The sequence below is a fragment of the Schistocerca cancellata genome, chromosome 8 (genome assembly GCF_023864275.1).
Source record: "Schistocerca cancellata isolate TAMUIC-IGC-003103 chromosome 8, iqSchCanc2.1, whole genome shotgun sequence".
Taxonomy (NCBI): domain Eukaryota; kingdom Metazoa; phylum Arthropoda; class Insecta; order Orthoptera; family Acrididae; genus Schistocerca; species Schistocerca cancellata.
In genome coordinates this window covers 143467273-143494852 of record NC_064633.1, presented here as the reverse complement: position 1 = coordinate 143494852, position 27580 = coordinate 143467273, and the positions used below count along the sequence as shown (strand labels likewise).

At 36.7% G+C, this 27580-nt stretch overlaps 2 protein-coding genes across 8 annotated transcripts in view; both read left to right on the top strand.

Annotated features, from left to right (window-relative positions):
- The window catches only part of LOC126095429 (microtubule-associated protein futsch-like), a 128662-nt gene extending 128630 nt beyond the window's left edge, over positions 1–32 (top strand). Inside the window, exon 10 of the mRNA XM_049910224.1 lies at positions 12–32. Coding sequence (XP_049766181.1) covers positions 12–32 — 21 coding nt within the window. The remainder of the gene's footprint in view (positions 1–11) is intronic.
- Positions 30–27580, top strand: LOC126095099 (microtubule-associated protein futsch-like). Of its 7 annotated transcripts, none has more exons than XM_049909798.1 (3): positions 30–8212; positions 9074–18593; positions 24137–27580. In XM_049909798.1, the coding sequence occupies exons 1-3, from the start codon at positions 62–64 to the stop codon at positions 24304–24306; spliced, it is 17841 nt and encodes a 5946-aa protein (XP_049765755.1). In that variant the 5' UTR covers positions 30–61; the 3' UTR covers positions 24307–27580. The 7 variants fall into 7 exon arrangements, with proteins under 7 accessions (XP_049765755.1, XP_049765753.1, XP_049765754.1 ...); XM_049909796.1 differs by having other exon boundaries at positions 30–8644; positions 8930–18593; XM_049909797.1 differs by having other exon boundaries at positions 30–8929; positions 9218–18593.

Here is a 27580-nt window from a genome sequence, read left to right as displayed (position 1 = left end):
TGCTGACACAGAAAAAGTTAGTGCAAAAGTAGATAAGACATCCAAGACAGAAGTAGTGAGAATGAAGGGGGAACACAAATCAAAGACAGAAATGAAAACGTCCACAGTGAAAACACGAACTGAAACCAAATCCACCCGTTCCATAGAAAGGAAAGCACAGAGGACAACAATTACAACCTCTAGTGTAACAGAGAAAAAGACTGACATAAAATCTTCTCCTACTACACCTAAAAAATCTGTTGAACATAAAGTTAACGGAGTTGCGCCAAAGCCAGAGCCAATGAAACATGCTCGACCATCGAGTAGAACTAGACCGTCCCCAACCTCCACTCCAGCAAAAAGTGCAAAAGAAGCCAATAATCGGAAGGTCGTAGAATCAAAATATCACATTTCAAAAGCCTCTAAATTGACTACATCGAAGGCTGCTAAGAAGGAAGTGCAAGAACCAGCAGCAAAAGCTGAGAGGAAGCCTGTGAGCAGGCGACCAAAGGCAACTCCCAGCTCACCTGCTAAGATAGCAGCAAAATCACCAGGTTCACCAGCCAAGTCTTCTTCTGCCAAAAGCACACCAACTCCATCTGTCAAATCAGAAAAAGAAGCTGTAATCAGAAAAAGAAAGGTTGAAACTGGAAAAATTACTGCTGACTCATCTGCAGTATCAACCCCATCAACTACTGAAGTAGAAACTGTTGTGAAAGCAAAGGAAATAGGAAAAGCCCAGGACACTCCCCTTGTAAATGGCCACATATCAGAAATGATCATAACAAAGGAAGATATCTCCAAGGAGCTTTTAGACAAACCCCTTGAAGAGACTTACGTTGAGAAAAAGACTGAAAAAATTGATAGTGAAACTATAAGAAAGTCACCAACTGATGACCAACAAGAAGTTACAGAAACAGAAGACAAAACTTCAGTTAGAGAGAAAGAAATTAAAGACATTCCTACTATAGAAGGAAAGGAAAAACAAATGGATGAAGAAACAGTAGAAAAAGAAGTAGAAGTTGAAGAAAAAGAGATGGTAGTTGAAGATAAAGAGTCTGAGATAGAAGAGAAGGAAACCGAACTTGAAGAGAAGGAGTCTGAAATTGAAGAAAAAGAATCTGAAGTTGAAGAAGGAGATGATTCCAGGCAACTTATACATGAAAAGGAAGATGTAGAGGCTACAGAAGAGGAACAAACTGAAGAAATTGAGGATGAGGAAGGACCTGTTGACATAAAGGAATCATTACATGCTGAACTTGAAACAGAAGTAAAGAAACTGATGAGAGAAAAGATAGAAGGAGGAGAAGAAGAAGAAGAAGAAGAAGAAGGGGGAGGAACAGAAGAAGAAGAAGAAGAACAAGAAGAGGAGCAAGAAGGAGATGAAGATGAGGAGGATGAATACTTAATCGTTGAGAAAGAAGATGTGGAATCCTACCAAGAACAAGAAAGTATTGAATCACATTTACCAGATGATTTTGACAACAAAGATATTGATGTTGAGGAAGAAGATGAAGGGGAGCTTCAGAAGCACTTATTAGATGAAGTTGAAACAGAAAAGACAAAGAAAGATATAGAAAAAGAAGAGATGGATACAAAAATGCACAGAGAAGTAGAATCTCAAAAGGAACACTTAATAAAGGAAAAAGAGGTAGATATAACTCTTAAAAGTAAAGCCGAAAAAGAAATAACTGAAACTGAAAAAATGAAGGAGGAACATGTTGAGGAAATAAAAGAGCAAGAAACAGAAGGTGTTACTGAAGAAACTGCTAAGCCATTGAAGGAAGAAATTACAAAAGATCACATTGAGGAGAAAGTGGAGGAAATTATTTCATCAGCAAAAGAAATAGTAACTAAAGGAAAATTTGAAGATGAAAGAAAGCCTGGAGTGTCTCAAGAATCGGATAAAGATATACAGAAAGAGGAACTGTCTGAGAGCAAGAAAGAACCTGAAACAAGTGAAGATCTCAAAGAAATTTCATCAATTAGTCCTGAAGAGAAAATAGATGTTTCTTCAGAGAAAGTCCGAGAAACTACAGACACTGACCATAAGCTTGATGATGGAGGTCATGAAATGAAAGAGATTCCCTCAAAAGAAATTCTAGAGCAGAAATTTATTGCAGAGGAAAGCCAGCCAGATGAAAAGGTGTCTACAACTATAGAATCTGCTGCTACAACAGCACCAACACTTCCTGAAGATGAACGCATACCTCTAGATGAAATAAAGGAAATCGTTGAAGAAAAATATGTGAAAGAAGAGACAAAGGAGAAAGAAAAACCAGTGGCAGAAGCAGTAACACGTCTAGAGCAGCCAACTACTCTGCCACAAGTTGTAATGCCAATTTTTGAAACTCACATTGCTCATGGGATTATTCATCAAAGAGACATTGTTAAAACACCTGATGAAGTTGCTGACTTGCCAGTCCATGAGGAAGTTGACCCTGGTATGTATGATGCTGATGATTTTGTAAGAGACTTTCATAAAACAAAATATGAAGTGCAACTTTCGAAAAAACAACAAGATACTGAAGAGATCAAGGACTACATACCTGAGGTAGGTGCTGCAGAAGAAAGACTGAAAATAGATACAGGAAAGGCTGACACACTGAAAGAATCTTTAAAACAGTTTGAAGATGAGAAAGAAGTTGAAGAAGTCAAAATAGCACCTGAGGAAAGATTTGTTGATGAAATTGAAGACATTATACATGTAAAAAGAGAAATATCTGATGTAGCAAAACCATCAGTGAAACCAGTCTCTGTGGCACAACTTGAAGAACCTATGCCAAAGGAAGACATGGCAAAGCCTACTGATGAGTCAAAACCTGTTACAGTGATATCAGAAGAAAAACTTCTGGAAGCTACCTTTCAGACATATGCAGATCTAAAAGCTACAAAAGAGAAAGTAGATGAATTAAAAGAAAAATTCTCTGAAGAAGGAAAGAAAGCTGTAGAGAAAGAAATAGATTATGCTGCAATTTTAGAAAAAGACATTGCTCATGACAGAGTTGCCTTACAGGAAATGAGAGAAGAAAAGAAAACAGAAGGAGAAGAAATTGGTGCAGAATACATATCTTCTGAAAAGAAATACATAGAAGAACAACTGGAAACTATTTCAGATCAACTAAAACAAAAGGAGAAAGTTATTAGTGAAGAAATTTCAACACTGCAACAAACATATGTAAAGGAGATGCCTGAAGTGAAAGGAAAGGATGAAATGAAACCACTTCCAATGGATGTTGCCCAGGAAAAGATGCAAGAAGAGAAACAGAAAGTTATTACAGAAGATGTCACTGAAAGAATTGAAAAACTGGAAGGAGATAAAGTTATCCAAGAAAAAAAGATTGAAAAGGACATAAAGGAAGATGTTACAGCAGAAATTAAGGAGGTAGAAGACAAAGAAAAGCCTGTTCCAAAGGAAATGACTCAAGAGGTAATTATGCAGGATGAGAAAATTATTTCAGATGAGTTAGTCAAGGCAAAGAAGGTAGCAGAGAAAGATGAACTCATCACGGATGATGAAGAAATTAAAAAACTGAAAGAAGAGGAAGTTGTTCCAAAAGAAGTTATTGAGGAGACAATAAAAGACAAGGAAGTATCAAAAGTAATGTGTGAGGAGGAGATGAAAGAAGAAAGAGTTGTTAAAGAAGACATTATTGAAGAAATCAAACAATTAGAAGGTAAAGAGAAGTCTACTCCAAAGGAAGTTCTAGAAAAGAAAATTAAAGAAGAAGATGAAACCATCTCAAAGGCGATGATTGAGGTAGAGGAAAAGGAAGAGAAAGTTGATACAGAAGATATCATGGCTAAAATTCCAAAGCTGGAAGAGAAAGATAAAGATGTTCTGAAGGAAGTTGATGACAAAGAGAAATCTACTCAAAAGGATGTAGCTAAAGACGAAACAAAAGTAGGAGAGGAAATGGGTTTGGAGGAGTTGGTAGACGTAACGAAAAAAAGAGAAATTGTTACAGAAGATACCATAGCAGCTATTCCAAAACTGGAAGACAAACAGAAAGTTTCATTGGAGGAACTTGATGAAAGTAAGACAAAGGACAAGAAAGAAGAAGAAAAGGAAAAAAGAATTGCAGAAGAGATAAAGAAAGACATTGTAGATCTAGAAGAACAGGAGCAGCTTTTGTCCAAAGATGTAGCTAAAGAAAAGCCAGAGGACAAACAGAAAGAAGAGATTGATAAATCTTTAAGAGAACTAGAAGATACAGAGAAACTTTCACCAAAAGAAGTGAAAGAAATCCAAATTTCAAAGGAGAAGATTCCAGAAAAGGACACAGAAGAACAATTGATAGTTGCTAAATACACCACTGAAGAAACAGATAAACTCAAAGAAAAAGAGAAAATTCAGGAAAGGGAAATGGTGGAAGATAAAGCAAAAGAAGGTAGGAAAATAGAGTCAGAGGAAATTATTCATGAAAAGAAGAAAGATGAGAGAGAAGTAATTACTAAAGATATCACTGAAAAACAAGAAGAGAAAGAGAGGCTTTCCCCAAGGGAGGTAGTTGAAGAGATTACTGTCAAAGAGGAAGTAAGTGTTTCAGCAGAGGCTATTCAGAGAGAGGAAACTATCAAAGCTGACCTCACCACAGAAATTAAGAAACAACAGGAAATGGAGAAAATTGTATCAAAGGAATTAGTTGAAGAGAAGGAAAAAGAGTCTGAAGAAAAGATAAAAGCTATTACAGAGGATGTGGCATTGGTAATGTTAAAAGCAGAAGAAAAGGAGAAGCCTGCTCCAAAGGAAAGGGCTGAAGAGAAGATGAAAGAAGAGAAACTAGTTTCTAAGGAGGCAGCAGAGGAAGATAAGAGAGAAGACAAAGAGACAGTTATTACTGAAGATATACCTGAAAAAATAAAACAACTAGAAGAAAAAGAGAAACCAGCTCCAACAGAAATTTCTGAACTCAAGACAAAAGAAGAGACAGTAGTACTAAAGGAGAAGGTTGTGGAAAAGAAGGCTGATGACAGAGTTATTACAGAGGATATAACTAAGTTGGAAGTAAAAGAAAAAACTCCCTCTGATGACAGGGTTGAAATAAAGGCAGAAGAAGAGATCATCACTATAAAGAAAGTGGATGAGGAAAAGAAGGAAGAAGAAAAAGCAAAAGTTGAAGTTGCTGGAAAACGAATTGTTGAAGAAGGAGCAGATGAAGAAAAAGATATTTCACAGAAGATGGCTGAAGAAAAAATAGAAGAGAAGGAGAAAGTTGTTCCAGAAGAAATCACCAAAGAAAAAAAACAGCTGGATGCGACTGAGAAACTAGTATCGAAAGAAACAAGCAAAACAAAATCTGAGGATGAAGTGACAAGAATTTCAAAGGAAATTGATCAAAAAATGATTATAGAAGACAAAAAGAAAATTGTTCCTGAAATCACTGAACATGTTAAAAAACAGGAAGAAAGAGACACCAGTTTACCAAAGGAAGAAATAGAAGAGATGATCCAGGAGGAATGGGAAATAGTTTCAAAGGAGATGATAGAGGAAGAGAAGAAAGACTCAAGCGAAGCTGTAACAGAAGCAACTGTTGTAGAAATCAAGGAAGCAGAGGAAAAAGAAATAACTATCCCTAAAGAAATAGATAAAGAAAAGATAAAAGAACCAGAGAAAATTATTACAAAGGATACAATAGTGAAACTGGAAGAACATAAGGTTGTTACAGAAGATATCACGGAGAAACTGAAAGAGACAGAAAAGAAAGAGGAAAGTGTTCCACATGCATTACCAGAAGAAAAGGCAAAAGAAGCTGAGAAACCACTTTTGAAGGAAACAATAGTGAGAAAGGAAGAAGACAAGGTTATTACAGAACATATCACTGAAGCAGAGATAAAACCAGAAGAAAAAGAGGAAACTGTGCCACATGAAATATGCGAAGAAAAGCCAAAGGAAGCTGACACAGTAGTGAAAAAGGAAGAAGAGAAAGTTATTACAGAAGATATCACTGAAGAAGCGAAAAAACCAGAAGAAAAAGATAAAACTGTTCCACATGAAATACCTGAAGACAAGATAAAGGAAGCTGAGAAACTAGCTCCAAAAGAAACAATAGCGAAAAAGGAAGAAGAGAAAGTTATTACAGAAGATATCACTGAAGAAGTGAAAAAACCAGAAGAAAAAGAGAAAACATTTCCATTTGAAATACTTGAAGAAAAGGCAAAGGAAGCTGAAAAACCAGTTTCAAAGGACACAGTAATGAAAGTGGAAGAAGAGAAGGTTATTACAGAAGATATCACTGAAGAAGTGAAGAAACCAGAAGAAAAAGAGGAATTTATTCCACAAGAAATACCCGAACGAAAGGCAAAAGAAGCTGAGAAACCAGTTTCAAAGGACACAGTAGTGAAAGAGGAAGAAGAGAAAGTTGTTACAGAGGATATTACTGAAGAAGTGAAAAAACCAGAAGAAAAAGAGAAAACAGTTTCACAAGAACTACTTGAAGAAAAGGCAAAGGAAGCTGAGAAACCAGTTTCAAAGGACACATTAGTGAAAGAGGAAGAAGAGAAAATTGTTACAGAGGATATCACTGAAGAAGTGAAAAAACCAGAAGAAAAAGAGAAATCAGCTCCACAAGAAATACTTGAAGAAAAGGCAAAGGAAGCTGAGAAACCAGTTTCAAAGGACACAGTAGTGAAAGAGGAAGAAGAGAAAATTGTTACAGAGGATATCACTGAAGAAGTGAAAAAACCAGAAGAAAAAGAGAAATCAGCTCCACAAGAAATACTTGAAGAAAAGGCAAAGGAAGCAGAGAAACCAGTTTCAAAGGACACAGTAGTGAAAGAGGAAGAAGAGAAAATTGTTACAGAGGATATCACTGAAGAAGTGAAAAAACCAGAAGAAAAAGAGAAATCAGCTCCACAAGAAATACTTGAAGAAAAGGCAAAGGAAGCTGAGAAACCAGTTTCAAAGGACACAGTAGTGAAAGAGGAAGAAGAGAAAGTTATTACAGAAGATATCACTGAAGAAGTGAAGAAGCCAGAAGAAAAAGAGGAAACTATTCCACATGAAATACCTGAAGAAAAGGCAAAGGAAGCTGAGAAACCAGTTTCGAAAGACAAAGTAATGAAAAAGGAAGAGGAAGAGGTTATTGCTGAAGATATCACTGGAAAAGTCAAGAAATCAGAAGAAAAAGAGGAAACTGCTCGACACGAAATACCTGAGGAAAAGATAAAGGAAGCTGAGAAACCAGTTTTAATGGACACTGTAGTGAAAAAGGAAGAAGAGAAGGTTATTACAGAAGATATCACTGAAGAAGTGAAAAAACCAGAAGAAAAAAAGAAAATGGTTCCATCTGAAATACCCGAAGAAAAGGAAAAGGAAGCTGCAAAACTAGTTTCAAAGGACACAGTAATGAAAAGGGAAGAAGAGAAGGTTATTACAGAAGATATTACTGAAGAAGTGAAGAAACCAGAAGAAAAAGACGAAATTATTCCACATGAAATACCTGAAGGAAAGATAACGGAAGCTGAGAAACCAGTTTTGAAGGACACAGTAGTGAAAAAGGAAGAAGAAAAGGTTATTAGAGAATATATCACTGAAGAAGTAAAAAAAACAGAAGAAAAAGAGAAAACAGTTCCATTTGAAGTACCCGAAGAAAAGATAAAGGAAGATGCAAAACCTGTTTCGAAAGACGCAGTAGTTAAAAAGGAAGAAGAGAAAGTTATTACAGAAGAGGTCACTGAAGAACGGAAAAAACTGGAGGAACAAGAGGGAGCAGTACCACATGAAATACCAGAAGAAAAGACAAAGGAAGCTGCAAAACAGGTTTCAACGGACACAGTATTGAAGAAGGAAGAAGAGAAGGTTATTACAGAAGATATCACTGAAGAAGCAAAAAAACCAGAAGAAAAAGAGAAAACAGTTCCATCTGAAACACTTGAAGAAAAGGCAAAGGAAGCTGAGAAACCAGTTTCAAAGGACACACTAGTGAAAAAGGAAGAACAGAAGGTTGTTACAGAAGATATCACTGAAGAAGTGAAAAAACCAGAAGAAAAAAAGAAAATGGTTCCATCTGAAATACCCGAAGAAAAGGAAAAGGAAGCTGCAAAACTAGTTTCAAAGGACACACTAGTGAAAAAGGAAGAAGAGAAGGTTATTACAGAAGATATCACTGAAGAAGTGAAAAAGCCAGAAGAAAAAGAGAAAACAGTTCCATCTGAAATACTTGAAGAAAAAGGAAAGGAAGCTAAGAAACCAGATTCAAAGGACACAGTAGTGATAAAGGAAGAAGAGAATGTTATTACACAAGATGTCACTGAAGAAGTGAAAAAACCAGAAGAAAAAGAGAAATCAGCTCCACTAGAAATACTTGAAGAAAAGACAAAGGAAGCTGAGAAACCAGTTTCAAAGGACACAGTATTGAAAAAGGAAGAAGAGAAAGTTATTACAGAAGATATCACCGAAGAAGTGAAGAAACCGGAAGAAAGAGAGGAAACTATTCCACATGAAATACCTGAAGAAAAGGCAAAGGAAGCTGAGAAACCAGTTTCGAAAGACACCGTTGTGAAAAAGGAAAAGGAGGAGGTTATTGCTGACGATATCACTGAAAAAGTCAAAAAATCAGAAGAAAAAGAGGAAACTGCTCGACACGAAATACCCGAAGGAAAGATAAAGGAAGATGTGAAACCAGTTTTTAGGGACATGGTAGTGAAAAAGGAAGAAGAGAAGGTTATTACAGAAGACATCACTGAAGAAGTGAAAAGACCAGAAGAAAAAGAGAAAGCAGTTCCACAAGAAATACTTGAAGAAAAGGCAAAGGAAGCTGAGAAATCAGTTTCAAAGGACACAGTGAAAAAGGAAGAAGAGAAAGTTGTTACAGAAGATATCACTGAAGAAGTGAGAAAACCAGGAGAAAAAGAGGAAACAATTCCATCTGAAATATTTGATGAAAAGGCAAAGGAAGCTGAGAAACCAGTGTCAAAGGACACAGTAGTGAAAAAGGAAGAAGAGAAGGTTATTACAGAAGACATCACTGTAGAAGTGAAAAAACCAGAAGAAAAAGAGGAAACAGTTCCATCTGAAATATTTGATGAAAAGGCCAAGGATGCTGAGAAACCAGTGTCAAAGGACAAAGTAGTGAAAAAGGAAGAAGAGAAGGTTATTACAGAAGACATCACTGAAGAAGTGAAAAAACCAGAAGAAAAAGAGGAAACAGTTCCACAAGAAATACTTGAAGAAAAGGCAAAGGAAGCTGAGAAACCAGTTTCTAAGGACACAGTAGTGAAAAAGGAAGAAGAGAAGGTTATTACAGAAGATATCACTGTAGAAGTGAAGAAACCAGAAGAAAAAGAGAAAACACTTCCATCTGAAATACTTGATGAAAAGGCAAAGGAATTTGAGAAACCAGTGTCAAAGGACACTGCAGTGACAAAAGAAGGAGAGAAGATTATTACAGAAGATATCACTGAAGAAGTGAAGAAACCAGAAGAAAAAGAGAAAACAGTTGCATCTGAAATACCCGAAGAAAAGACAAAGGAAGATGCAAAGCCAGTTTCAAAAGACACAGTAGTGAAAAAGGAAGAAGAGAAAGTTATTACAGAAGACGTCACTGAAGAAGTGAAAAAACCAGAAGAACAAGAGGGAGCAGTACCACATGAAAAACCAGAAGAGAAGACAAAGGAAGCTGTAAAACCAGTTTCAGAGGACACAGTATTGAAAAAGGAAGAAGAGAAGGTTATTACTGAAGATATCACTGAAGAAGTGAAAAAACCAGAAGAAAAAGAGAAAACAGTTCCATCTGAAATACCCAAAGAAAAGGCAAAGGAAGATGTAAAACCAGTTTCAAAGGACACAGTAGTTAAAAAGGAAGAAGGGAAGTTTGTTACAGAAGATGTCACTGAAGAAATGAAGAAACCAGAAGAAAAAGAAGAAACTGTTCCACACGAAATACCTGAAGAAAAGGCAAAGGAACCTGAGAAACCAGTTTCAAAGGACACAGTACTGATGAGGGAAAAGGAGGAGGTTATTACAGAAGATATCACTGAAAAAGTGAAGAAACCAGAAGAAAAAGAGGAAGCTGTTCCACATGAAATACCTAAAGAGAAGGCAAAGGAAGTGGAGAAACCAGTTTTGAAGGACACAACAGTGACAAAGGAAGAAGAGAAGGTTATTACAGACTATATCAGTGAAGAAGTGAAGAAACCAGAAGATAAAGAGGAAGCTGTTCCACATGAAATACCCAAAGAAAAGGCAAAGGAAGCTGAGAAACCAGTTTCAAAGGACACAGTATTGAAAAAGGAAGAAGAGAAGGTTATTACAGAAGATATTACGGAAGTGAAAAAGCCAGAAGAAAAAGAGAAACCTGTTCCTTATGAAATAGTTGAAGAAAAATCTAAGGAAGTGGGCAAAGCAGATTTGAAGGACACAACAGAGAAAATTAAAGAAGACAGAAGTCAAGATTTGGAAAAAGAAAAACTCATTTCAAAGGATATAGATGAGCAATATATTGTTTCACCTGAAAAGGGTGAAGAAGGAAAAAAACCTTCCCTGGGGGATATGCCCTCTTCCGAAGAGTTTGTCGAAGAAAGGAGAAAAGTAGAAGAGAAAAGTTCCACACCAGAAATCACAGAAAAGAAGGATGATGTAAAAGATGTGCCTCTTTCAGAGAAAATGGTTGAAAAAGAGAGGTATATTTCAGAAGACCTGCTTGAAGAAAAAAAGGAAGGTGAAGAGAAGGAAGAGGTTGTCCCAAAGGATCTTATTAAAGAAGGAGAAAAAGTAGACACAATTCATATAGATCATACAGAAAAAGAAAAGGAAATAGATGAGAGAGAGAAGACAATTACAGAGAAAATTATTGAAGAAAAGAAGAAAGAAGTAGGTGAAGAAAGTATTATTGTGAAGGACTCTGTGGAACATGAGAAAAAAGGAGAACCAATAGCTGTAGAGGATATTACCAGTGTAATAGGGAAAGAGGAACCTAAGAAAGACAAAGCTGCTTCAAAGGAACTGCTTGAAGAAAAGAAAGAAGAGAAAGGAAGAGAGAGAGCCATTACAGATATTAGTAAAGAAAAGGAAGGCCAACAAGAGACAGAGAAGATTACTTCAAAACAATTAATTGAAAAAGTCGGAATGGAGGAAACTACAGCAAAACTTGCTCCAAAGTATGTAGTTGCAGAAAAGGAAAAAGACCAAGTTATTTCAAAGGCTGTGACTGAAGAAAAAATAGATGACCTCGAAAAAAGAAAGATTGTCACTACATATGAAAAAATTTCAGACAAGATTGAAACTATTTTTGACATTAAAACTGATTTGTCACTCCAGGAAACTTCACAACCAACAGCTACAACAGCAAAGGAAGTTAAGCCTGCAGAAGTGATCAAAACTAACGGTGAACTTGAAAAGAGTGAACAGAAAGTACCACAAGTGAAAATGCACGGAGAGACAGCTATCAAGGGAGAGCCAGAAGACAAGGTTGATCAGAAGATGGAACCTGGAAAAGAAACAATTACAGCACCAAGTGCTTTATCTGCCACATATCTTGAAATTATAGACAAGCTGCAAAAAGAAGAACCTTCAGAAGTTGATAAACAGGAAGATGAAGAGTCACCAAAGAGAGAAGAGCTCCAAGTTAGTGAAGCTGACAAATCTCTTCGCAAAGAAGTATCAAAAACGATGGAAGAATTGGAAGAAATATCCGTTACGTCTAGTCAAATGTCAGATATTAAACATTTGTCACAGGAAGGTGTAAAGCCAGAAATTACAAAAGACTCACACAGAAAAGAAGAGGAGCAAATGTCAGAAGAAAAACCATCCCTGCAGGAACAAGAACTCATAAGTAAAAAAGACAAGGCAGAGATAGGAGTAGAAAAGGAAGATAAAAAGGTGAAAGTAGAAGCTGACTCATTAGAAACTGAGAAAACATCAGCAACTATAGAATGGTTAACTTGTGTAGTTAAGGACACAAAGCCATCATTGGGAGAAGAGCAGGAAGAGATCTTTAAGAAAGTTGTTAGCACAAAAGAGAAGAAAGTTACTGAGACAGAAGATCAAATTGATGAGAAGAAAGTGAAGGAGAAACAACAAGAGATAGAAAAGACTGTCAAGGACACAGATATCATGTCAGTCATAACAGAAAGACAGAAGACATTACCTGACAGTGAAACTAGCAAGGAAATTCCTACAAGTATTGAACAAAAGAAGCAGCCAACTGGAGAAAGAGAAATAATAGACAAATCAATTGAAGTGGTGAAAAGTCAACCAAAATATGAGGCAGACAGACCAGCAGAAACGTTCAGTGAGGTGTATCAGGAAGACAAGAAAGATGAGCTTGCAAAATCAGTGTCTTCAGAAAAGGAGAAGCAACTAACAGATGAAGAAGAAAAGAAACAAAAGACAGAAAGGTTACTTTTAGAGACAGAGGGCAGCATTATTTCAAAAGATTTAGCTGAAACTATTACCACTACTGTAATGAAAGAATACATCCTGAAAACTACACACATAACATCGGATTCTGTTACATCAGATGTACCAGCCCCTGGAAAAATACCTGTACAACCATCTGTGGAACCAGAAATAACACCTTTGCAAGAGAAAGTGGAGATTAAAGAGACTGGACTATCACCAAAAGTGGAAGACACTGATAAAAGAGCTGCAGATACACTAATTTCTCATGAACTCAAAGACACAGAAAAAATTTCTGCAGGTCAGGAAATAGGAAAAGAGAAGCAGCTGGGAATTTCTGAAGAAACTACTGTTTCAAAAGTGAAAGAAGTTTCAAAAGAAGTAAAATATGATGGGATTACAAGCAAATTACCAACTTCAGCTGCTGACCATAGATCAGATGATGAAGATGGTGAACCACCTCCATCTCCAGGAGAAGAATACATTGATTCAGGAATGGAGGAAGAACCAGTCTATACCAAACTTGATGCACCAGAACTTCCAGAATATGTAACTGTTACTCCTGACTCCACACCTGCATCACCAAAAGCATTGCCCTTAAGGCCACAGGATGACTCTGCAAAAATGCATCTTCCGGGATCTGAAGAGAAGGAAAGAAAAGAAAAACTTAAATATGAACATACTGAAACTGACAAGAAAGAGCCTGCCAAGGTAACAACTACAGCCCTTCCCCAGGAAAAAGAGGTGGAGTATAGAATGTATGTGGATGACACTGGTGACAAAACTGGTGAACCAGGAGAAGTTATCGCAGACGAAGATGGTCATATTGTAACAAGAAGAACAAGAACTGAATACAAAACAATTGTGACCAGGGAAGGTAAGCCTGATGAAAAGACAGTTTCAAGTCTAATGGCTGGTTCAGTTACACCTATTTCATCGGGTGAGATCACTGGAGTTAAAGATGACAAACTATCAGATGAAGAACATCTGGAAGAAATTGATGATGACTCAAAAGAATCTGTCTCAGAGGAAACATTCACAGATGAAGATGGTAAAACTGTAACAAGGAAGATAGTAAGGCGTTACAAGACAGTAGTTACCAGCAGAACTGAATCAGCTGAAGAGAAAGGTATAATGAAAGAAATTCAGCCCTCATTTTCATCTGAAGCAGGACCTGGTTCATTTATACCTGTTTCATCAGGTGAGATCACAACGTATACAACTGTAGTTAAAGGTGACAGACTATCAGATGAAGAACATCTGGAAGAAATTGATGATGACTCAAAAGAATCCGTCTCAGAGGAAACATTCACAGATGAAGATGGTAAAATTGTAACAAGAAAGGTAGTAAGGCGTTACAAGACAGTAGTAACAAGCAGAACTGAGTCAGCTGATGAGAAGGGTGAAATAAAAGAATTTCAGCCCCCATTTTCATCTGAAGCAGGACCAATGGTACTACCGTCATCCTCAAAAACAACAACAACAACAACAAAAGTAATTGAAGGTCATGAATATCCACTAGACACTGACAAGCAAGATGACAAAGCAGCTGTTTCAGAAGAAACATTCACAGACAAGGATGGCAAAACTGTGACAAGAAGAACTGTGCGACACTACAGAACTTACATAACTCAGTCCACAGGAGAAATGGAACCTACTCATATAAAGACAGATGACAGAACTCCCCTTGAACCAGCTCAAGATGTTGATGAAAGCAAAACACGTGTTACAGTGTCCACAGACAAAGCAGGCACAGAAGAAATCATGGAGTTCGATGACGATGATGAAAAAGAATCAGTAACTGAAGAAACATTTACAGATGAAGAAGGTAGGACAGTAACAAGAAGAGTAATAAGGAGGTATAAGACAGTGATAACGAAAGAAAGGGAAGTTGTGGATGAGAAACCTACTACAAAACTGGTAACTACTATAGCAACAAAGAAGACTGAAACAAAAGAAGGTGACGACATTGATGATGGTGTAGAAATGGAAGAATGCACAGAGCTCAGTGATCAGGATGAAAAAGAATCTGTGTCTGAAGAAACATTCACAGATGAAAGTGGCAAAACTGTGACCAGAAAAATTGTAAGACGGTACAAGACAGTTGTCACAAGGGGAAGTGAATCTGTCGATACAAAAGATTCCATTAAATTACCACCTAAGGAAGCAAAGGGTATTGTAGATGAAATTGAAACGGAACAGGCTGACTTAGATGATCAAGATGAAAAAGAATCTGTGACTGAGGAAACATTCACTGATGAAAGTGGCAGAACTGTAACAAGAAAAGTTGTCAGACGATATAAGACAGTGATGACAAAAGAAAGTTCCTCAGTGGGCACGGAAGAGTCTAGTCAAGTAAGAGCTACAGACATAATACATTCAGAATTGTCTCCAACTGCCCTCACCCAGAAAATGTACACTACAGTAATTAAATCAGATGATGATAGGGATGATGGGGTAGAAACAGATAAATTAGATGAGTTAGATGATCAGGATGAAAAAGAATCTGTGTCCGAAGAAACGTTCACAGATGAAAGTGGCAAAACTGTGACCAGAAAAATTGTAAGACGGTATAAGACAGTTGTCACAAAGGGAAGTGAATCCATTGGTACAAAAGATACCACTAAATTAACTCCTAAGGTAGCAAAGAGTATTGGGGATGAAACAGAAACAGAACGAACTGACTTAGATGATCAAGATGAAAAAGAATCTGTGACTGAGGAAACATTCACTGATGGAAGTGGCAGAACTGTAACAAGGAAAATTGTCAGACGTTATAAGACAGTGGTGACAAAAGAAAGTTCCTCTGTAGGTGCAGAAGACTCTAGGCAAATAAGAGCTACAGATATAACTGCTTCAGAATTGTCTCCAGATGTTCTCACCCAGAAAACATACACTACGGTAATTAAATCAGATGATGATAGAGATGATGGGGTAGAAACAGATAAATTAGATGAGTTTGATGATCAGGATGAAAAAGAATCTGTGTCTGAAGAAACATTCACAGATGAAAGTGGCAAAACAGTGACCAGAAAAATTGTAAGACGGTATAAGACAGTTGTCACAAGGGGAAGTGAATCTGTTGATACAAAAGACTCCATGAAATTAGCTCCTAAAGAAGCAAAGGATATTGTAGATGAAATAGAAACAGAACAGGATGAATTAGACGATCAAGATGAAAAAGAATCTGTGACTGAGGAAACGTTCACTGACGAAAATGGCAGAGTTGTAACAAGGAAAATTGTCAGACGGTACAAGACAGTGATAACAAAAGAAAGTTCTTCTGTGGATGCAGAAGACTCTAGCCAGATGAGAGCTACAGACACAATTGCTTCGGAATTGTCTCCAACTGTTCTCACCCGGAAAACATATACTACAGTAATTAAATCAGATGATGATAGAGATGATGGTGTAGAAACAGATAAATTAGAGGAGTTTGATGATCAGGATGAAAATGAATCTGTGAGTGAAGAAACCTTCACAGATGAGGGTGGCAGAACAGTAAGAAGGAAAATTATAAGGCATTACAAGACAGTCATTAGACAAGAAGGTGAACCCACAGATGCAAAAGATTCTACGACAATAAAAATGGAAAAGATAAGTGCCCCAGACCTAACCTTAACTGCAACTACCAGCGAAAGTTGCATGACAGATGTAAAAGAAGGTGTTGGTGTAGATGATGGTATTGAAATAAGTGATCAAGATGGCAAAGAATCTGTGACTGAAGAAACTTTCACAGATGAAAATGGCAGAATTGTAACAAGGAAGATTGTAAGGCGATACAAGACTGTGGTAACAAAAGAAAGTGGGTCTTTGGAGGATAAAGGCACTAGTGAAACAGAGAAGAAAGATGTAAGAGATATGGAACGGATGTCAACTGCTTTCACTACAGATACACATACTACAGCACTAGGTGTCATAGAAAGAGATGAACTTACAGACTTTGATGATCAAGATGAAAGGGAATCTGTCTCTGAAGAGACATTCACTGATGAGGATGGCAGAACAGTGACTAGAAAAATTGTGAGGCGGTACAAGACAGTGGTCACAAAAGAGAGTGAGTTACCTGATGAAAAAGATACCAGTCAATTAACAAAAGTGCTGGGAACTGGTTCAGAACTGCCAACCACTACTATCTTGAGGAAAATTTACACTACAGTCACTAAAGATGGTGAAGGTACTAAAGATGGTTTAGAAACAGAGCAGCTTGATGAGCTGGATGACCAAGATGGAAAAGAATCTGTCACTGAAGAGACATTTACAGATGAGCATGGAAGAACTGTCACAAGAAAAATTGTGAAAAGATATAAGACAGTAGTGACAACAGAAGGTGAAGATGTTATTGGAGACATTAGTAGTGATGGCAAGAAAGAGACAGATGATGATGACAGTAAAGATTCAGTCACAGAAGAAACATTTACAGATGAAGAAGGAAGAACTGTAAGAAGGAAAATTGTGAAGCACTACAAAACAACAGTGTTAAAAACTGATGACATCACGGACAAAACATTATCTACAACAGAGTTACAATTTGATCCAGATGCAAAAGAGAAAAGCATTGCTTTCAGTTCATTTACTACTGCTGAAGGCAAAAGTGACACTCCCCTTGATTTTACTGAAGGTGAGGATGGAAAAGATTCCATTATAGAAGAAACTTTCACAGGAGAAGACGGAAGTGTTGTAACCAGGAAGATAACAAGACAATACAAAACCATTTTAAAACAGGAGACTGGATCTGATGATCATCATTTTACAACAAAAATTTCAACAGGGTCAGCTGACTCAAGTTTACCACTGACCACCACCACAATGACAAAAACCTACACAACTGTAACGAAACAAGGTGATGACTATGGTGACGACTTCTCGGAAGATTTAGGAAAAGCTCATGAACCCAGTGGGGCAACTTCTAAAACCACCACTACAGTGACTACAATTACTAAAAGAATTTCTTCAAAGGATGGAGAAGAAGAAATAACTGAAGCCACTACAGAGGAAGTAACTTCTGAAGATGGAAAAGAACAAAGTACTGTCACAGTTACCACAAAGAGAGATGAACATGGTGATATGGTAGTTCACACATCAATAACCCCCAGAGATAAAGAACTTGATGGTTACAGTATTGCAGGACCAGTTAGCTTCATTGGCAGTGATAAAGGGGAGCATTCGGCACACTCCACTGTTAGTACTACTGTTACGACTTCTCAGATGACCACAGATGCCTGGAAGACTGGTAGAAAACATGACTCACAGCAGTGTGACAGTGATGAGGAAGATGACCCTACATCGCCACTAAGCATTACATCACAACTTGCACATTCTCCACCATCACATTTTGGATTTGAAACATCTGCTAGTCCTACAGCATCAGTAGAGCTTTACTCGCCCAAAGTCATTCCTTCACAAAAAGTAAGTTCCACACAGATGACTAGTTCATTTTATGGTAGTTTGCCATCTGGAGAAGAGCAGTTGACATCTACAGATGAGAAACTGGACTTCCAAAGGGCACTTCATGAACACAGAGAAGCAAGAGGTGAAGATCTCCAGTCATCTTTCCACAGTCCACCTGTGCATAAAACTGTAACAATGGGTTACAAGGAGGGATTGCTACATGGTGAACAGCTGTCATCAGGAATAAATGGCCAAAAGCATGAAGATATTGACAGCAAAGGAGCTACCACAAAAAGTATTCCTTCCAGTAGTGGAGTGAGTGCCACAAGCCAAAAAATACCTCCGGTAGTAACCAGTGCACACCTTCCTGCTGAGCATGGTCAGTCAGCACAAAAAGATACAAAGGGTGACAAACAAAAGGATCCAATTGGCAGTTGGGGGAAACCACTTGGGCTCCCAGCACCTGCACCACCACCTGCGAACACAATCACAACTAATGGCGAAGTCAACACAGCTACTAAGCCCGGGACCCCAAAAAAGGAAAAGAAAGCTATGCAAATGAAGAAGAACTTAGTAATGAATGAAAACAACAAAGCAGCAAATGCACAGTCAGCAAAAGAATCAAAATCTAGGCGTTCAGAATCACCAGTAAAACAGAAGAATGTGTCAAATAAAGATGTTGGGAAAAACACAAAAGTTCCTGGAGGCCATATATATATTGACCTAACCTATGTCCCACATCATGGAAATTCATACTACACCAATGTAGAATTTTTCAAGAAAGTCAGAGCAAGGTACTATGTATTCAGTGGCACAGAACCGAGTCGAGATGTCTACAATGCTCTACTTGAAGCTAAACAAACATGGGAAGATAAGGATTTAGGTAAGTTCTTATAAGTTTTAGTATTTAATAAAAACAGTACAAATTCTTGTTTGATAATTCTACAAGTTATATTAAAACAGATAAACTACTCATACTAATGCCTTTATATATGGTACTTTTCTATATTCCTGGTGATGAACATTCCAAGGCCCAGATCAATTCTTCCTCATCCATCCACCCATTCATCCATGTGTTCTTTAAATACCATGATGGAGAACTTTCACAGATGTGGAATGAGTCAAATTATACATTAAAAAGAGAGACAGTTACTGTAAACATTAATTAGGTAGCACTGAGCTGTAATATACTATTTTTGCAAAGGCTACATTTAATTCAGTACAGTTATCAGGAAAGCTACTACTTCTTAAGCTGTATTAAATAGTAACTAAATTTGTTTTTGGATAATTTACACCCAGAAAACATTGCTGTCCAAAAAGAATTCTATTTGTAACCAAACACAGACACAGGAGTGAGCTGCAACCTGATTGGGTTTCTTGTACTGCTAACTAAATGCCTATAAAGTAATGTATTGTGGAAAATGAGTTATATAGAGTTCTAACAACAAATGCCTTTTTGCAGTCAGTATTGCTGCTTGTGATGAACAATCAGCAATTATCAATGCTTGAAAGTAGATCATTATAATTTTTTTTTGGAGGTCTGGTTAATCAGTGATTTCCATCATTTCTTTTTTAATTTCCAACATATGCATTATATCTTAAGGGAACTGTTGAAGACACTTACCTTATTAAAGACAGAGTAAAATTGTTTACTTTAATTAGTAAATGAGTTGGTACCATTGTGAGACACACCCGAGAGAGACAGCGTATAGAGTGTACAAACTAAACAAATAAATATGATATGAATTTAAATGTTTTCCTGCTATGAACACACTTTATCTTTGCCTCTGGGTTTCATAGTTCCAAACTTGTAGAAATCAGATGATACAGACTTTCACAGTTGGTATTTATGAACTTACTAATTTTGGTTTTACAAGCATTAGGCTGTAGAAAAAGGCATATTTCTTTGCCTAACATTTAGTCTTCCGATGCTGGATACATCATCAGAGGCTATAATGACTCAGAAAGCAATTGCAATTTCTACATTTTCTGAAGTATTTCAATTCCAATATTAAGTTTAGTGCTGTTGCTTAGAATACCTGAGAGAACTCTACAGAAAGCCCACTCACAAAGATAGATACCTTCACAGAAATTCCAATCACCATCCCAAGCAAAAAAGAGAAGCAATCAAAACATTGGTGAACCACACTATAAGAATCTGTGAAATCAGTGCTTGGAGGATGAGCCATATCATTTGAGAACCTCCTTCCTAGTGAAAAAAGAACCAACTAAAAGGGTAGTTTGTGTTGCACTTGTAAAAACAGCAACAGACTGCTTCTGTAAAGTATTTAGAAGGACAAGATACTGACACAGTGATTTTTGATTAAATCAACATGAAAGGTGTGTGAATATTTGAACACTGTACTGCTTGTAACAGCAGTAGTATATAAAATTCCTTGCACTCACATAAAGTTTACATAGGAGGTACAAAAAGAAGCATTAACAGCCAATTTAATGAATAAAAGAGCAATTGTCATCTGACAGGATGGATAAATCGGCAGTAACAGATAACACACTAGGTTAAGGGAACCACCATATTCATTTCTCTGATACTGTGGTTTCATCTAGATCCAATAATTACTATGCTAGGATGTACAGATGTTATAAAAATTCAAAAGCACAAAAACAACTTCATCAGAAAAGGGAGATTGTTGGAATTGGCCAAGTTGTGGTTCTTCATGCTAAATAAACCAAAAAGCACCAATTATTCTCCACTACAAGCTCTATAACACACAACAGTCTGATTCAATGATCTTAGGCGGCTGCCTGATGATGTCATGAATCGACCATTGGATGGGTAATTGTAAACAGCTGGGTTTTCTGAGCTTACTTTAGACTGTAACTGCTTTCTGAGTCATTGTAGCCTATGATGACATCTCCAGCATTGTAAGATGAAATGTTAAGCACAGAACAATGCCTTGGACCATGGCCTAATGCCCACAGAACAAAAATCACCAAATACAGAACTCAGATGATTTCTGATCAGTAGTGCTTTGTGTCTAGTCACTGGCAGGCTTAGTTATCAAAAAATGTGTGCTGTAGCTGTATAACAACCATTGTTGAAAGCTGTGATTCATTTTTGCTGATACATAACTTCCAACAGTATGCTGATGTGGCAAAATAATTATGACCACCTACTTAACATTGTTTTGTCTCACATTTTTAAAGCAATAAAGCAGCAATTCTACATGGCATGGATCCAAAAAATCCCTGGTAGGTTTCTGGATGTATGTAACTTCAGATGTCTACTCACAGGTCATGCAGTTCTGATAAATTATAAACTGGTGGTTTGTGAGTGAGAAACTGGCACCTGGTGGCATCCCAAAGAGGTTCATCATGTTCAGATCAAAAAAATTTGTGGCCAAGACAGCAATTTGAGTACAGTATGATGCTGCTCAAACCACTGCAGCATGTTTCTGGCCTTGTGACATGTACAGCTGTGACACTGGATGATTCCATTGCCAAGGGGAAGACATAGAGCATTAAGGGATGTGAGAGGTTCCCAGTAATGTGTGTGTAGCTCACAGCTGTCATAATGCCTTCAGCTACTACTATAGTTGCCACTGAAGCCCAAGTGAAAGTACTACATGCCACAAAACAGGCCCCACTGGTATGTGCTTGTGGCTCCATGCATGTTTTGAGCACTGTTCACCTGAATGGCAGCATATCTAGACACAACCATAAACCTGGTGCAACAAGAAATGTGAGTGATCCAACCAGTTGACATGTTCCATTTAATCCCTGGTCCAATATCAGTGACCCTGTGCCCATTGCAATCTTAACTGACTGTGTCGTTGGGTCAACTTGGAAATATGTAGGGACGTTTGCTGAAGAGGCCCATATTCAACAATGTACACTGTACACTGTGCTCTGAAACACTTGTGCCTGCACCAGCATTGTATTGTCACAGATTTTCTGCAGACCAATGTCTATCTTGCTTTGCAGAGCAGGCAAGCCACTGATCTCCAAGTTCTGTGCTGTGGCTTGGATGTCCAACACCCCGTCATCTACTCGTGGTTTCAGCATCCTTAAACCACTTTCCATAAATCCTAATGACAGTGTCAAGTGAACAGCTGACCAGCCTTCCCATTTCCAAGATGTTAGGTCCCAGGCATCATGCCATAACAATTTGCCAATTGTCAAAGTTGTTTATCTCAATGGATTTCCCCATTTGCAACCTTCATCACTATTTCCAGTTTCTATTCCCCACATACATACTTTCCACACTGCATCACATGCCAGCAACTACCTACCAACCTGATTAGTCTCTCATCTAATTCTACTATTATCAGTCTTATTTATGTTTTTAGCCTTTTCATTTGTACTATTATGGAGCTGCTCTCCATCTGGCTGGAAGGTTTTTTTTTTTAATTCTGTTTCTGTCATACTCTTGCATTGGTTTAGCACTATTCAGACATGAAGATGTGCCTCTCACCACTGATGAGCCCTATGGGATCCCTTGTCTGCTGAGTGTCAGATAAGCTTGACCAATATACTTTTATCTCTCTTTAAATTATTTATCAACTATGGGATCAATATTGCTTTTGACGACTTAACACTCATACGTCACAATTCAGTCAGTAGTCTGACTGATGTCACTGACTCCAAATGGACTGGCCCTTGAATGATGGACTGATCATCTCACATCTCTATTTAGTCCCTTAACCACTAACTAAGGCCCACCACAACCCCAGGAGGCATTCACTCTGACAGTGGACAGTAGTCAAGTGGTCGTAATTTTTTGGCTCATCAGTGTATGTGACAACATGTGTGCACTCATCACAATTTATTCTGATCATCGTTTGTGTGTGTGTGTGTGTGTGTGTGTGTGTGTGTGTGTGTGTGTGTGTTTTAACACCGAAAATATCAAGCAGTATAGCTCACCATCAGTTGCAAAACACTGGACACACATTCAGGAGTGCAATGATAAATCCCCATCCAACCATCCAGTTTAGGTATACTGTGCTTTCCCTACATTACCTAAGGCAAATGCGTGGATGGTTTCTTTGAAAATTACACCACTGATTTCCATCCCTGCCTCTCCCCAATCTTAGCTTGTGCTCTGTCTCTGATGACCTGTCATTGCTGCTGTAATGTTGAGCCTTAATCTTCCTTCCTATTTACCCCTGAAAATACCTATATCATGTATCATGTGTGCTAAGCAACTGCTGCTTACCAGTTGATGAAGTAGGAGGAAACAGAGCAGGATAGGCAAACAAAAATAGTTAGTTTAACCTACAAATTCTGTAGCTTCAAAAATAGTTTGTCTGCTAGAAGGTAAAGGCAAGTGGGGAAGTATATGCAAAGATGTAAAAATGAAATAGCAAAGGAAACACTGATCCATCTCCTGGAAAGGAGATGGAACTTCTTTATTTCGGATTGCTTATGTGGACCTTTGTCTTTCCTTCCTTCCCTCTTCCACCAGTTCATTGTTTCCTCACAGTTTTCTATTTCCTGTTTGTGTTTTGCTTTCAATTAATCGAATGCTTCTGAAGTTCTGTGATTTGACCTCTTGGTTGTTGTTTTCTCCAACCACATGTTTGCCACCCTGCTGCAGTCAGCATGTACCCCTGTTCATTCTCACAGGATACAGTTTCATGTTTTGAATTTCACTGACATAAAATTATCTCTGATCTGTCATGTTTATTCCTAAAAAAAGTTCCTGTGCTGCCTGGAAGAGTAAGATATTATTGTAGTACCATACTATAGCTAAATATATTCCAAATTATCCATTTTTGGTGCAAAACTCACCCTTGCTTTGGAAACCAGTAATGCTTTTACTCTCTATCAAGTTGTTGGGTTTCTATTCCTGTCCTCCTTATAACAACTCTTACTTTCTACATTAATGTACAGCCCCTTCTCTCACCTAAAACATTTGCTCTGTTTCAGGAACTTCCAACTCACAATTTGTTACTTATAGTTCTGCAAACATATTACCACTGACATTATCATCTGAATGTCCCCCTCATGCCAACTCTTAATACTTCCTTATATGTTTTAAATGAACTGTACCCTCTGTTTACCTCCTCAAGCTATTAACTTCCTGTCCAATTTCACTCATCACAAAGTAGTTCAGCATCCTCACTACTTCCTGATGTCTCATTTTTCCCACCATTTTGATTGTATTTGTGCTCTTGACTTAAATTGGTGATGCCAAAGGATTATATGTATAAAGTATGTCAAAAGGTACTTGTACAGTAGTTTCCAACTACATCTCTCAAGTGATATATGTGCCTCACTAAAATTTCAGGTTGTTGACTGAAAAGTGTTTTCTTTATTACATATCAATATTATTATGACGTTATAATTAAAGTTTTTTAGTTTAGTCATTTAAGAGGTCATACTGCTTTGAGTTTTATCAGAATTTACACAACACAAATGAACTATAAATGAAATATTGATGTTCTTGTTCTTCCTAAATTTCAGAAGTAACTATCATTCCCACTTATGATACCGACACTCTTGGTTACTGGGTCGCCGAGAATGAAGATCTGCTTACAAAATACAAGATTGACCTCTCTCCGTCTGCAAGTCGCTGCACAATAAATCTGCAAGATCATGAAACAAGCTGTTCAGCATATCGGTTGGAGTTCTAATTGTTGCTGACTGATAAACAGTCACAGAAATAAACTCACTGCCCATAAAAGCCATTACTGCTCTATAGTATGAACTGGCTTGGACGATGCCGTTTTTAGCATTAGCTGAAGTATTTATTGTTACCATCCTTGATACTTTTTGTGGTCTAAGACAAAGGAAGTTATGATGTCCTTACAGAGAAATTAAAAATGTCTTTCAGGAAATTTTCTTGTATGATGAAGTCTGTGCTGATGTTGAGGACCCTTCAACATAAATGGTGATGATGAAACGGAAAAAAAATGCAACAGTTTTGTTGTATCATTTATTTTTAGGTTGTTCTTTCAGAATGTCAGCAGTTCTATTTATACTGTCAGTTCATAAGATTCAAATAGATGTATGGTCACATAAATATGAAATTTATGATATATGTCCAAAAAATGTTAGCTGTTTTTCAGTTTCATTGATACAGAAAAAAGTAAGACACAAATGTGGTATGTGTTTACATTTCAGTCCTGGGCTAAAAGACAGTTTTTACTGAAAGCAAATTGTCATAAAACTGTGGTACTTACATCCATAAATATATGTGTATATAATGAGCAAAATCTTTTTCAAAGTATTGAGTCTAAGAAACACCCATCTCTCTTACACATTCAAGAAATTTATTTTTCTAAGCTTCCTGAGAAGTGAAATTGAAAGTGAAAAGAGAGAACAACTTTCCCATTGGGTTTAATGTATATTTGTTGATAGTAGAAATGAAACTGTCTCACGCATTAAATACAATCACTACCAGTTGAGCAAAGCATTAAGTACTTTTCAGAAAACAAAACAAAAAAATCATGTTTTTTGTGCCATAGGCCTCGAGTGATAACACATGAAAAATTATACAAGAAAGGATAAACAAAAACAAGAAATATTTTATAATAAAACAAGTCGAACATAAGTAAATTATTTCCTATGTCCATATAGTTAAAACAATCCCATTATTATAAGATGCCACATTCGTCTTATGTTGCTTATTATATTATAAGCATCAACATGATTTAATTATTGTTCCTAAAGTGGACATTGTATCATCCATTTTCACGTTTGGAGGGATACCGTTAAACAGTGTTGAAAAACCAAATAAGATGACCTAGTTTTTGATCTATGTAACGTTTTACTAATAATGTTAAAATCATGAAATTAAAATTAATTCCCTAAACAGTGTTACCTTAATGTAAAGTTGTTAGAAAGTAACAGAAGCTTCATTGAATGTTTAAAGTGCATCCTGAGATCATATTTTGTGTGTCATGAGAAAAATGAGTCTGCAGTAACTAATAATTTATCCATATCTTCAGAAATGTTCCATTTTTTGTTTATGAATATTGTAAGCTGTAAATTTAGAAACTGTGTGTTTACTCACAGTCATGATTGTGCAGTGGTTGTGTGTATGTACTCAATAAGTGCTCACCCTCATACCTAAAGTGACATGTACTTACAAACACATTAATTTAAGTCTTCCTCTCACCCTCCTGTTCATTCCTGCCTGCAATGCAGTTTTTAAGAATATATGTTTTTGAAAGTTTTAATCTATATTTAAGTCTTCCTACACATAGCAAATATTTTATATTTATACTTAGCAACATAAGTCTTATTTTTAATGCTGTCATCGTATTTATGTAGCGTTTTATGCATCCATTGTGCACGAAAATACACTTATGTAAAAGCTTGAATGCTAGGCAGAAAAGTATTTATCATTTATGTTATCTTTGATTCAGATGATATTTGATGTGGTACACAATTTAAACATTAGCTTAATTTTTTTTATCTGCCCAGGTGGGACAGTTTAAGTATAGAAGACAGACTGTTTTTTGAAACAAGAAAGAAATCCAAAAGTGTTGGCATGGATAGAGCTCCCTTCAGCTCAGAAAAGAGAGCAGCTAGATGTTGCGTTGTTATAAGTTTGTTTTTGTGTATGTGAATTGTTAAAACAAGTGAACAAAACACCGAAATATGAAGGAAGAGTATGGATTGTTGTAGATAGTATCTATCAAATTGAAAACTGTTGAGTGTAAAATATTTCATAGGCATGAAACATGATGAAATAATGTCTGAAGCACTACAAAAATGGACAATTTTGTGGAAATATAGAAGTTTATCTGACTTACAGCAACATACATGTCACACACACAACTCTTGAAGCATAGATGAATTTGTAGCAAATGGAGGAATTCGTTTTATCCTCCTCTCATTTTGTACTTACCTGAGAATGTGTGATTTTATAACAGTAAAAAATTAGGACATTTAATTTTTTGTACAATATTGTGTATCTTTCCAGAAATGTGTATTATACTTCATTTCATTTTGTGTGCTGGTCAATAATCTAGTTTTGTAGAATTTTAAATAGTTACTTCCTCTGTATCTTTCATTATTATAGATTACTCCCTGTTATGAACTGTTTCTATATAAGGCCTAATTTATTATTTTTGAAAATATTACTCTTGTTTTGTCCACATGTTTTGTACTTTTGTTAATGGATGGTTAACTTGAATATGACAGTGTGAATGAGGTGCTCGTTTATTACTTTCTGACTGAAAATAATTTTCTGAAGTAGTTTAACATACAAAAGTTTGTATGTTTGTTATAAGATCTTTTCAAAATGACTGTTGCCATGGAACTATATACGTATAGTGTCTACAGTATCTCAGCAACAAGAAACCGAGCTTGAATAAATGAAACACAGTTGTTAATAGTTAAATGGAACTGTTGCTATCGTAAGATGGAGAAGTTGTGGTAGAACTATGAATGGTGCTAGCAAATGCCTTGTTAAAAATACAAATCAAACCTCCACATTTTTTGTGTGACTTTACTGTTAATAATTACAGTTGGACCACTTAATAGGTCACACAAAAAGAGTGTGTTGAGAGTAAAAGTGTAAGCAGAGAAGTGAAGTTTGTATTGGATTCAGTTGTGGCTGGCCTTGTGATTGTAAAGAATGTTTCCTTATTTGACACATCATTTTATGATTATTTATTTATTTATTTTCCATATAAAAGTTATTTGTGTTTCTAATGTTGCACCTTTAAACTTTTATGCTTTCATCTTTATTATATGAAAATTGAAATTTAAAAAAAAAATATGGCCCCTGTCTCATCAAAACAACATATTTTGTCATGTTTGCTTAAAGTGAAGCTTCTAGTCACAGAGTCTGCTCTATGCTTGTTCTGATACCATTGCAGTGTATGTATGGGAAATGTATGAGAAATAAATCAAAACCAAAAAATAAACTAAAAAGGGGAAAATCGTGAAAATGAA